The sequence below is a fragment of the Harmonia axyridis genome, chromosome 2 (assembly GCF_914767665.1).
Source record: "Harmonia axyridis chromosome 2, icHarAxyr1.1, whole genome shotgun sequence".
NCBI lineage: Eukaryota > Metazoa > Arthropoda > Insecta > Coleoptera > Coccinellidae > Harmonia > Harmonia axyridis.
This window is the reverse complement of record NC_059502.1, coordinates 64,188,122-64,201,345: the sequence shown is the minus strand read 5'-3', so window position 1 is coordinate 64,201,345 and position 13,224 is coordinate 64,188,122. Positions and strand designations below refer to the sequence as shown.

At 33.5% G+C, this 13,224-nt stretch overlaps 2 protein-coding genes across 2 annotated transcripts; both read left to right on the top strand.

The window, feature by feature from the left end:
* The first annotated feature begins 3,003 nt into the window (after positions 1-3,003).
* On the top strand, positions 3,004-10,068 carry LOC123673832 (phenoloxidase-activating factor 2-like). Its single transcript, XM_045608535.1, has 4 exons — positions 3,004-3,534; positions 5,242-5,662; positions 7,106-7,337; positions 9,740-10,068. The coding sequence occupies exons 1-4, from the start codon at positions 3,341-3,343 to the stop codon at positions 10,045-10,047; spliced, it is 1,155 nt and encodes a 384-aa protein (XP_045464491.1). The 5' UTR covers positions 3,004-3,340; the 3' UTR covers positions 10,048-10,068.
* Positions 10,069-10,881: 813 nt separating this feature from the next.
* On the top strand, positions 10,882-12,950 carry LOC123673831 (GPN-loop GTPase 2). The gene is made up of 3 exons (XM_045608533.1): positions 10,882-11,980; positions 12,240-12,476; positions 12,780-12,950. The coding sequence occupies exons 1-3, from the start codon at positions 11,429-11,431 to the stop codon at positions 12,888-12,890; spliced, it is 900 nt and encodes a 299-aa protein (XP_045464489.1). The 5' UTR covers positions 10,882-11,428; the 3' UTR covers positions 12,891-12,950.
* Positions 12,951-13,224: the final 274 nt, after the last annotated feature.

Sequence of the window (13,224 nt, the reverse complement as noted above, 5' to 3'; positions counted from 1 at the left end):
ATTGATAAGAAGTATGCATGATCAAACTGTGGATTCTTTTGAAAATACGAATTAAAATCAAAACAAAATGACGTAACCATCTCGAAATTGTAAACTGAGTCTATTTGCTTCACAGTAAAAATAAGTATTGAAAATTAAATCTTTGAGAAAATTCAAACATATTCATTTCAATTCATGAAATATGTGATATGAAAATCAAGCTCGTGAAAAGTTACATACTTGAGCTTGACTCGATTTTAGATATTTATTGCTTGACTTAATATCAAGCTACTTGATATTACTCGAGCTTGATATGCACGCGTCGCACGGAATATATTTCTGCAATCTCGTGCGCGCTTAGACTTAATAAGGGGATTTCTCGAGCGCCGAGAGACTGAAGCATTCGCCAGTGTGAATTTATTAGTAGTTTTCTCACATTTCTATGAAATATATTGGTAGATTTTGGTAGTTTCAGAAATATCTTTCCAAACTTGGACAAAATGGACAAGGATTTTTTATCAACGCCAGCATCTTCAGCTCTTGTTGAAAGACAATTTTCCAGAGTTGCTCTTACAGTTACAAAAACCCGCAATAGGTTAGGCGACACATATATAAGATGCCTCATGTGTCTCAGATCCTGGATTGAAAATCATGAAATCAAACGAAGCCTGGAGGTTTCTCAATATCAAGAAACATTATTTTTTAATTATTTTTCATTTTGTTATGCTATATGGTGATTTAATTTATGTTTCTATTTCGAAAGAGTTGATATTTTTGGTTCTTTTATACAATAAGTTTGATAAATGAAAGGCTTTTTTGCAAATTTCCTTCTAATTTCATATTTTTTTATTGATGTGACACTACACAATAAAACTGCTGAAAATCAAGTAGCTTTTGATATGATTCAACAACTTGATAAATAAATACTTGACTTGAGATTGAAAAACTACTATTTGACTTGAGCTTGACTTGAAATCCAGTCAAGCTCAAGCCAAGCTTTATTACGCATATTACGATATGATTAGGAGAATATTGAACAATCTCTAAGCTGAGAAATACGTAGAAATTTTGGGACATTTCCAAAATTTATTTTTATATTCCTCTTGTAATACTATGTCATAAATTGAAATGAATAGGTTTGAATATTCTCAAAAATTAATTCTTAATATGTACTTATTTTTGCTGTAAGGCAAATACACAAACATACATCACATTTTTGAGCTTACATTACACATTACATGAATCGTATTGAAGGGTTGTATGAAGTGAACAAACTCACAAAATTCAAACAAAATCGGACTGCCAATTTTCAAGTAATGGATAACAGAAATTGAGGAAAATTTTCATGTATCTCCGAAACGGACAGTCTTAGGATACACAACAAGCTACTTATCTGAAAGGCTTGGATGACCTGCATTAGACACTAGGCTATAGCCAACCACTCATGTCACATTCTGTTTATTTAATTGTTCAATGTCTCGAAATCTTTTACTTTTATGTTTTTGTGCTTGCTGGGAATGCGATGAGAATAATTATTGAAGTCCAGTTTTTCCTGAGCTGTCTGTTCCAGATACAAGAAAAACGTTAGGTAATCCTTATTGTTATTTTGAAAAAACGTCATGATAAGTTCTTCCTTATCAAGTTTGATCTTCTCGCGATTAAAGAAAATTAATCATTTCATTACGGGCTATCATCAAAACTGAAATCATTGTCTAATTTCCACAAATATCAGAATTTTTCGGTATAATTTTGAAAACTCCTCATCCCAAATTTTTACAACCAAATTAGGACGAGTCAATTTCAGATACATAAATTTATTGCCACTGAATTATTCGAATACGTTATTTGAATTTAATTGCCGCAGACTCAAGTACCTCGATTAAAGAAGGCATAGCGCACTTCCTACCAAAATGCAATGAAGTGGTGAGTCGTTATCGTGTTCAAGAAAATACTTCCTCATTATGTTTCCTTCATTTTAGAATTGATTTACGGTAAATGTGCAGTTCTCCTCTAACATAGTTATGTTGGATGCACTCGATGTAATTCATAATAAAAATTATGAATATTCTTAAATCAAAATAATAATTGCTTTTATCCGCACAATGATATGTAGGTATAACTGATCGAAACGGAAAAACTGCGTGTGGTGTAGAATTATATGCAGCAACATAAAAACTTCATTTTAACACTGCTTATTCGAAACGTATAGAAACAGGGTATTTTAAAAAAGGATGGACCCACTGTTATGATAGGAAGAACATTATACAGGGTGTTTCATTGGGAAACGGAAATACTTCACAGGTGCATAGGTGGCACCAAGGCGGTTCCGGAGATACCCCATTTATTGGGTCTTACTATCTTCGTAGCCGAGATACAGGGTGTTTTATGAATTTTGCCCGTTTCTTCCTGAGACCATATCAAACGAACCACCCGGTATATTTTCTTCATATTTGGCAAATATGTTCCTAATTGAGAGCACAAACGTATCATGCAATAACCGCTTTGAAAATTCAGGTATGGGTTAACAAAAAATTATGAATCGTTTGAATCCTCGAAACAACACCCTGTACATCGGAATTTTGATAATCTGTTTTAATATTCGGACACACCACTAAAAACTAAACTGAGACGTGTACTTCAAATTTTCGCACAGACAGTTTTACTGCATAAATTTTCAACGTGAAAGTGAAGTTTTTGAGAACTTGGATACCTGAAAATGGTTTGAAGTGACTTTTAACAATGAATTATCAAAAATATTGAATCCATAATTATTTCAACATTACTTTGTAATTCATTTCATTTCTTTGGTACTTAAAATGTGATTTGATGATTAATTTTTAGTGGCAGAATTATCTCCATGGAAAACATAACATTTCAGTTTTTTGAATTCAGGGCGAGAGCTGTAAATAAAAATTTATATAACTTATGATGAAGACCTAATTTGTTGCCAATATATTATGCGTAAGAGTACCAAAAGTTGTCTATCCACATAATGTAGGTATAGACTGTGATTCCCTGGTAATATGTTGTAAACAAACTCTCAGGTCAGAAAATATTTTAATTTTCAATATCCAGATGGCGTACATATGAATAACTTACAAATATAATTTTCCACATTATAGAAAATCATAACAGACAATATTTTGCCAATCGGCAATTAAGTACAAGTGACGAGTGATGATTATCGATGAATACAAAAAAGAATTTTATTTTATTTCAACATTCAATTATTAATAATGAATGAAGAAACGAAGACGCTGGTGAATGCAATGTGGTATTTCAAAACAAAACAAAAATTAAGGTCGAAATAGGGTTATATGCTGAATTTCTACATCATCAATCTAGTTCGAAGTTGAAGAAAATGTTTACCAAGTTTATATATTTGTATTGGATTTCGATTCTTTTACAAGAATTGCGTATGTTTCGTGGTTTGATTTTAGTGAATGAGGTTCAGTTGAACAGAGAACCAATATATTGTACCTGTATGCCCTACTGGCAATGCCATGATAACTACACCGGGTTATCAGATATAGTAACTGAAGTAGCAGATGTTCGGTAAGTACCTTAATTATTTCTTTTAATAAAATTTGAAAAAATTGTGCCAATTAAGTACGGCAGAGTCAAGTCTGAAGTCCTTTTTCCATGCTTAGTATGGATACATCAATATAGTAATTTACGTAACAAGTCCGGAAAATAGGGTTTTTTTGGACGAATAGACAAAATTCCAGGACGAGCGTAAGCGAGTCCTGGAAGTCTGTGAGTCCAAAAAAACCATTTTCGGGCGTGTTGCGTACAATATTTTTTCGGCAACCATGTAAAATAACACTATCGCTGCTGCTTTCCATATTTTATTGTGATTGCGATCAAAAAACATGCAAATTTTTGACAACTAATTTCATATGAACTGTCAGCCGCTATCTCGGTTGCTATGGATTCTATGTTTCTTTTCCGGCCTAGTCCGGGAAGTACGTACTTTCCGGACTAGGCCGGGAAATGCTACTTTCTCAGAGAAAAAGCGTCCAGGAAGTGAGCACTTCCCGGACGGTTGCCGAAAAAATACTTTATGTTGATAAATTTTAAATGAAATTTTTTGAGAAAATTTATGTTTAATCCTAATTTTTGCTGTGAAACAATTAAATGCACTCATAGTTTACATTTTCCGAGATGGTTAAGGTTAAGTCATTTCGTGTATTGATGTTATTTTGAAAAAGTTACATAAAACAATTCTTTCGGTTGCTACTCTTTATGGAAAAGTACCTATGCCATTCAAAGGAAAAATTGAATCCGTTAGAGAGAATCAAGTATTTTTTATAACAATAACAACATTCCTCTAAAACGTGTAAAAAAAAATAGATTCCGAAGTGTAAAAGAAATAACTTTCAATCTGAGCGGGTACTGCCTTGAAAATTTTTATGAATAACCCTGTATCTCCGATGTTAGTTTCGGAGATACAGGGTGATTCATATAAATTTTCAAGGATCGACAACAAGCTACTTCTCTGAAAGGCCTGGATGGCCTGCATTCACCACTAGGCAGGCTAAAACCTGCCACCCTTGTCACACCCTGTACATCAATTATACAGGGTGTTTCATTGGGAAACAGAAATACTTCACAGGTGCATAGGTGGCACCAAGGCGGTTCCGGAGATACCCCATTTATTGGGTCTTACTGTTTTCGTAGCCGAGATAGAGGGTGTTTTATGCATTTTGTCCGTTTCTTTCAGAGGCCATTTCAAACGAACCACCCGGTATATTTTCTTCATATTTGGCAAATATGTTCCTAATTGAGAGCCCAAACGTATCATGCAATAACCGCCTTGAAAATCCAGGTCCGGGTTAACAAAAAATTATGAATCGTTTGAATCCTCGAAACAACACCCTGTACATCGGAATTTTGAAAATCTGTTTTAATATTCGGAAACACCACTAAAATCTAAACTGAAACGTGTACTTCAAATTTTCGCGCAGACAGTTTACTGCACAAATTTTCAACGTGAAAGTGAAGTTTTTGAGAAATTGGATACCTGAAAGTGGTTTGAAGTGACTTTTAACAATGAATTATCAAAAATATTTAATCCATAATTATTTCAACATTACTTTGTAATTCATTTCCACATTGTTTTCTACTTTTTATAGCTGTATAGCATTTCAGTTTTTATTTTTGAGTTACTCTCTCGTCCTTTCTCATTCATTTTTACATTGATTTTCCTTTTTAAAATGATTTGTCTTCCTATCTAAAAAATAAAAGATTAATATTTTCCAGATTAGGCAGTCCAGATATTCAACAAATGAAAGAAATCTCCACGTTCACGTGCAAGGAACAGTTCCATGTGTGCTGCAAAATAGAATGCGGAAGACGAAGGCTCAGCAATTACGTTTCAGATGAATATGGGTTTGGAACTTCCTACGAATTGTCGGGAAGATCCTCGCTCTCCCCATTTCTCAGACCTAGAATTCTGGGCGGCGATGATAATGAGGCCGAATTTGGTGAGTTCCCGTGGATGTTAGGAATCCTTCGGAATGGCACGTTCAAATGTGGAGGTTCTCTAATCCATCCGCGAGTTGCTCTAACAGCAGCTCATTGCGTATACGGAAGGTCTGGATCATTGGAAGTCAGAGCAGGAGAGTGGGATTGGCAAATGCCGAATGAAAATCCACCGCATCAAAATCGATTTGTGAAAATGGTTTGTTGGCTCAGATATTGTTGTTTGTGTTGGATCATTCCAATATTTCTCATATATTATTTTGCTACCAAGTAGTCCAGTCAATATGTGTTTTTCACAGGAAAGTTGTAGGGTAGTTTTGATTCCATATGCTTTTTAGTGTGCTGAATCCGAATCTCAGATTTGCCACTAAAATTTTTTGACGGAACACAACGGGTGTTTTTTTCGAGGTATATAACTTTAAGTTGGTATTACTGTTCAAGATGGCGACCGATTTAACAGCTGTCAAGTGATTTATTCTCAGTTTGGTTTGGCAATTCATCATGAATAGCCAAACGATTATCCAGTAAGGCGTAGATTCGTCGAATGGGCCCAAAATGAGATTGCCCTTGTTTCCGATTTTCATAAGCGAATTTTGTTTAGCGATGAAGCGCACTTCTGGTTGAATAGCTACGTCAACAAACAAAACTGCCGCATTTGGAGTGAAGCTAATCCTCAAGTGTATGTCGAAACACCGTTATATCCTGAAAAACTGACTGTTTGGTGCGCTTTATGGGCTGGTGGAATCATTGGTCCGTACTTCTTCAAAAACGATGTTGGCCAGAACGTTACAGTCAATGGTAATCGGTATAGAGCCATGATTACTAACTTTTTCATTCCTGAATTGAACAACCATGGTGTTCAGGAGTTGTGGTTTCAACAAGACGGCGCAACATGTCACACAGCTCGTGCCACAATCGATTTATTGAAAGACACGTTTGGTGACCGCCTAATTTCACGTTTTTTACCTGTGAATTGGCCCCCAAGATCTTGTGATTTAACACCGCTAGACTACTTTCTGTGGGGCTATGTAAAGTCATTGGTCTATGCGGGTAAGCCACAAACCCTTGACCATTTGGAAGACAACATTCGCCGTGTTATTGCCGATATACGGCCACAAATGTTGGAAAAAGTCATCGAAAATTGGACGTCCAGATTGGACTACATCCGAGCCAGCCGTGGCAGTCATATGCCAGAAATCATATTTAAAATGTAATGCCTCAAGATTATCTTGCGGATAAATGAAATTTATGTCAATCGAATAATCCATCGTTGTTTTATTGCAATTTAAAGTTCTATAGCTCTAAAAAAAACACCCTATATTTATTCCTTAGGGTGCTCAAATTCAAATTTTTTTGTAGGAAGGTAATCCCCGAAAAATTGATATTTGTCGAGTTATATGCAAAAAACCTCCATGAAATTTCATTTTTTACCTTTTCTTTACTTTTTTTCAAAAACACATATTTTGAAAAACACATATTGAGTGGACTGAAAGAAGAAGGAGAGAAAAGAGAAAGAACTGCATGGCCTTCTATATTCGACCGAAATCTTGAAAACTGATTTTCGAAAATCTTCCGATTTTTAAGTTTTCAATTCGGTTTATTACTTTCTTACCAAATTTGTCATTATAGAATTTTTTTTCAGATAATAATTCATAACAAATATATTCCTTCAACCGTACAGAATGACATCGCAATGTTAGTAACTGATGAACCCTTCGATCTCACATATACAGTTGGTGTTGTATGTATACCATTTCCAAATACACAATATAGAGATACTACATGTACTGCATCTGGATGGGGTGAAAGTTCATATTATGGAGGTGGCGAACAGACAATTTTGAGGAAAACCGATCTTCCCTTAGTCGAAAGAGGTAGGATATTTACAACTCTCTTCTCTTCCATATATTAGGTTATAAATTGCCTAAAGCGATCTACAATTGAAATATTGTTATGAATCCTATTCTACACCTTAATAATAATAATAATATTTATTAATTCCAAAAAATAACATCAAATAATAATAGGACATAAAAATGGAATAAGTCAAAAATAACCCAAATTAAGAAATATTTCTTAATTTGGGTCATTTTCGACTTATTCCATTTTTATGTTTGATTTTGTTTGTCATTGTGTATATACACAATGACAAACAAAATCAAACTTATCTCCTACAGAATGACCTGAATTCAGATAGACTGTATGGCTCAGAATTTAATATGAAACAATATAAAGATTTCTTGAAATTTCTCTCACCAAAGTTCTTTCTTAAATATCTGGGAAGAGCATTATACAATGATATGGCCATATATTCAACAGTAAGGAAACATCCTTCTGGTATTGTTGACATTCTTATATCTATCAAAATAATGACTATTCTCATTAAAAAAAACTAACAGCTTATAAATATACAATCCATAAACAGTAAGTATGTTATTTTCTTTGAATATCCCTCTACATGATTCTCTGTACCCTAGATGTAACATGGTACGCAATGCTCTTTTTTGAACAACAAAAATACCTGCCATAAATGAAGAACTAACCCATATACAGGGTGGCCACTTTTTCAATGGGATTGTATTGGTAACTTTTAAACCATAAGAGTTAGAAGGTCGGTCAAATGGAGAAAAAGTTGCATGCATAGAAGCATTATCAAGCAGTTCAAACAAATCGAAATTATCAGGGCCGGTTTTCGAGATATCATAAGAAAATTAAATTATGTCATTTTGATTTTCCTTTTTTTCCCACTTTATTTCAAATATTATCAAAAAATGTTACAGGAATTTTTTATTTGACAGTAGATTATCCTCAATTTGACGTAATCAGATTTCGTATCCAACGTTTCGTACTCTCTAGGCCACCCTCAACCTCATTTTTTTCAATACGGACCTGCATATTTTATGACATTTCTCGAAATAACTTTTAACGCTGAATTCAATGATATATCATACAATGTCATTCAAAGTTGATTTTCAGGTGATTTTGACCGTCATCCAAATTTAATGGTGTGTATGTAAAAAAAACAAGTCTATTAACGATATGTTCTGACCCAAATTCAATAGAACCCAGAAAAAAAATCGAGAACTGGTGCCAGTGAATGGTATTTTTCAAAAACTGCTGAGACACGCGAATACAATGATTTTAAATTTGAATACCAAGCCTTGCAAAAATTATATCGTAATGATCTCAAAATAAAGTTCGATTCTGTAATTTGTTTCAACGGAACAAATGACAAATACAACAATAGTGATACCTCACGAGAAAATTGAGAATGTTTTGGAAGGTATTCAAGGAGACCAAACAAGCAAATGTATAAGAAGTATGGGTTCCAGAACCGTAAAGTGCATTTTACAAAATGGTGGACATTTCGAACACTTACTTCATTAATTTTCATTTACTTTACGAATAATCATTTGATTTTTCTTTCACTAAATCATACTTTCGTTTAATTATTATGAATTGAAATATTTAAATGATTATTATAAAAGAAGAACCAAGAAACCAGTATACTGGTTTCTTGCTTTGATTCCAAATATGTTCCATTTAGTTCAAGATGGGTAAGTTGATTTTCTTATAGAAATTTATTGCATATTGCATGTTGTTAATTAAACTAAATGAAGGTAATACAGATCCGACCCAAAGAAAATTGGATAAGGGTCAAAATCACCTGAAAATCTACTTTGAATGCCATTGTATGATATATCGTTGAATTCAGTGTTAAAAGTTATTTCGAAAAATGTCATAAAATATGCAGGTCCGTATTGAAAAAAATGAAGTTGAGGGTGGCCCAGAGAGTACGAAACGTTGGATACGAAATCTGATTACGTCAAATTGAGGATAATTTAGTGTCAAATAAAAAATTCCTGTAACATTTTTTGATGATATTTGAAATGAAGTGGGAAAAAAAGAAAAATCAAAATGACATAATTTAATTTTCTTATGATATCTCGAAAACCGGCCCTGATAATCTCGATTTGTTTGAACTGCTTGATAATGCTTCTATGCATGCAACTTTTTCTCCATTTGACCGACCTTCTAACTCTTGTGGTTTAAAAGTTACCAATACAATCCCATTGAAAAAGTGGCCACCCTGTATATGATTAAAATGTTGCTGCATCTATTTGTTATTTTTAGTGCTACATAATGTTACTTATTGGGGTATGCAGACATCGTAAAGATTATAATTCCTTCCTCAAGTTCATTTTGAAATTGAATATTTCAAATCAAAGGCAGTCGCCCCTGAGGTTTTTATTGAAACATTCTGAATATTTTTCAGAGGAATGTACTAGAGCCCTACAAGAAGCACGACTCGGTCCTCGCTTCTTTTTGGACCAGAGCTTCATTTGTGCCGGTGGAGAGGAAGATAAGGACACTTGCAGAGGGGATGGTGGCAGCCCTCTTGTGTGTCCTATAAAAGGAAAAGAAGAACGTGTTGAACAAGTTGGTATAGTCTCCTGGGGCTTGAAATGTGGTTTGAAAAACACTCCAGGAGTTTATGTAAACGTAGCTTTCTTCAGTGATTGGATTGATTCTCATATGAGAAACCTAGGATTTGATACAAGTATTTATAGACATATTTTCTAAGTAAATATACTGCGAAATTCACAGGTCTATTATTTCCTCGTAAAATATCTTAAATCGTTTAAAAGAGTGGTTAAAGGCGACCCAAGGTGACACAAGTTGTCTCGTAACTTAGGTTAAAGAGTGTGGGAAACGCGTCATCTGTTAGCCATATCGCCATTGGCCGAGGTCTATAGCAAAGATTAGACTTTGGTCTATAGATTACACGTTGCCTCGTAACTTCAACCAATCAGCGTCAACCATTCGTGACGTACCCGGTATCCCCATTCAAGTTGAAAGTTACTAGGCAACCTGCTTAATCTATAGGGGGTTATCTCGTATGAATGCGCCTCTAGAGGCGTCAGTGTAATAAATATTTTTATTATTTGAAGCAATCATGAATTAAAGGAAGAAACATACTACAGTCGACGCAACGCAACGCTGACTCTACTCAAAGCCCCAGTCGACATATAAATTCACTATTATGAGCACATCTGTTCGCCGGAATCAGTTTTTTCTTCAAATAAATGCAATTAACCATATCCATTATCCAGATCGAATATTTTGACTGGAAGGAAAATTTAATGAACCCCATTTTAAACGATGAAATAACTCCAGGAGTTACATAATTCACAATTATCAGTGCAGGTTTTCATTCAATTTATGAAATTGTTTCGAATTATGATGTAAGGCGCAAAATGCCTCGAATCAACATCGTTAGTGGCATGTACTGTCAATAAGGGCGCCACAATCACGTTAGGTCTATGCATATTGTATAGACCTAATATCCTAATATGGATATTAGGTCTATGGGTCTATGCAATTAACCAATAACCATGCACCATAGACAAATCTATGGTTATATTATTGTCATTTGCTACAATTTTTCTGATCTGTATCCAATATAATATACAAGTTCTAACAAAATAATTATAACATAACATTTCATCTTCGAATGTTGTCGATCAGTAATGTGAGTGATGGATACTGTTAATGGTGCTGTGTCCTCATCGAACTGTGAAGAATATCCAAATACTATAAACAATTTTGCTGCTAAAATTGGTGATAACATTACTGAATTTGTTATTATCAATTTCAAAAACGAGAACCTTATATTGATCACTCAATATTTCAAAGTAGCCACACTTTACAGAGTGGAGATAGATAACCCTGACACCGATTTGAATATAACTGAAACGGTTTATTCAGTAAGTCACATAAGTGGAAGTGAGAATCCTAAAGCTTTAGGAGCCATTCGTTTTCTGGCTGAAAAGTTAAAATTTACGAAGACAACCAATATATTCTTAGACTCAAAAAATTACGATAAAATTAATATCGTAAGTTTGGTGGAGGCTTTAAAGTCTAAAGAGAGTTTCTTGCATAAAACCCAATAATTTATTGAAAAATGGATCTTCGCCAAAGAACAAAAGAAGTAGAGCATTATTTTGGTCAGTTAGTAATAGGACCTCCTGGTTCCGGAAAAACAACATATTGTGGAAAGTTATCAAAATTATACAGGAATAAATTGAATAGAGAAATTACCGTAATAAATTTGGATCCAGCCAATGAAAATATGTGTTATATCCCAAAAATTGATATAAGGCAACTAGTATCATTAGAAGATATAATGTCTAAATGGGGTTTGGGACCTAATGGTTCTTTGATGTACTGTATGGAGTATTTAGAGCAAAATTTTGATTGGTTGCTAAATCAATTGATTCAAATCAAAAGTAGCTATCTTGTTTTTGACATGCCAGGACAAGTTGAACTATACACACATCATCATTCAATCAGGAATATATGCGAAAAACTCCATAAATTAAATTATCAGTTATGCTGTGTGCATATGGTTGATTCTCACTACTGTTCTGATGCATCAAAATTTGTTTCAACACTTCTTCTATCACTTTCAACCATGATGAACATAGGACTTCCTCATGTGAATGTTTTAACTAAGGTAAGGAAAAATTATTACACTAGAAGTAATATTCATCTGTTAAAAGTTTCTAAAATTGATTGTGCATTAGGGAAAATAGATACTGTGTATCAACTTTGAACTGAAAAAATTGTCAAATGCACCCTATTCTATTCATTTTTCAACCTACGACCAACAAACTGTAGTTGTGGGTAAAACGTCATTTTTGCCTTAACAATTCGATTCAATGTTGCCAAATCTAAGTAGTACTCAGACATAATTCAATTCATTTTTTTTGCAGGCTGATATAATGAAAACAAATTCTGAAAAATTAGATTTTGGAATTGATTTCTACATGGATGTATTGAATTTGGAATATCTATTGGATGTGTTGAATGATGGACCTCTGACAAAAAAATTCAAGAAATTGAATTCTGCTCTTGTGGATTTGGTTGAAGATTACAGTCTTGTTTCATTTATTCCTTTAAATGTTTTTTCTGAAAAAAGCTTGTTGAATTTGAAATCAGCTATTGATAAGGTGAGTACCTACTGATCCTTACTGTGAAAATCGAAAGATTATAAAGGGCTATATCAATCCATTAAATCACTATTTTAGAAAAGTTTCCGTAAAAAAAATTTATTCCTGAACCCCGGCTCTAAAATAAGAAATATGTGAACACTCATGAAGGATATTCATAAAATTTCTGCTTCAATTTATTTAATTGTTTTTTTAATTATTCAATTAGCTTTCACGTTATTTGATCATAGTCAAATTTTAATTTTTTCATTATTGAATACAATGATTAATATTTGTAATAATGTTTTGTCATTTTTTTTTCAGGCGAATGGATATATTTATGGTAGTGGAGAAGAAAGAAATATGCAAACGCTTCTCTCCTGCTCAGTTGGAGCAAGAACTGAAACTGAAAGATTCGACTCGGATTATATGTGAAGAATACTAATTTACAATATTTTATTTCAAATTAATACATTAAAAATTATACAAAATAAATCATCTTCTTCATTTTGTCCCAACTGAATTGATCTGCTTATCCAATTGATTCCTGAAAATATGAAGCTTAGTTATTCATGGAAGAATTGGACAAATAATCAGTTTTTAAATAAAATAGTTTTGAATCTATCTCTATAAACCCTAGAAATTTTTAGGATAAGTTCAGCGAAGTTCGTTAATGAGCAAAATCTGACTAGTGGTTCAGTAAATATGGCTGTTCAAAAATTTATTTTCCTGATAATTTCGAAACAGGGGATTTGATTTAGATGTAAAG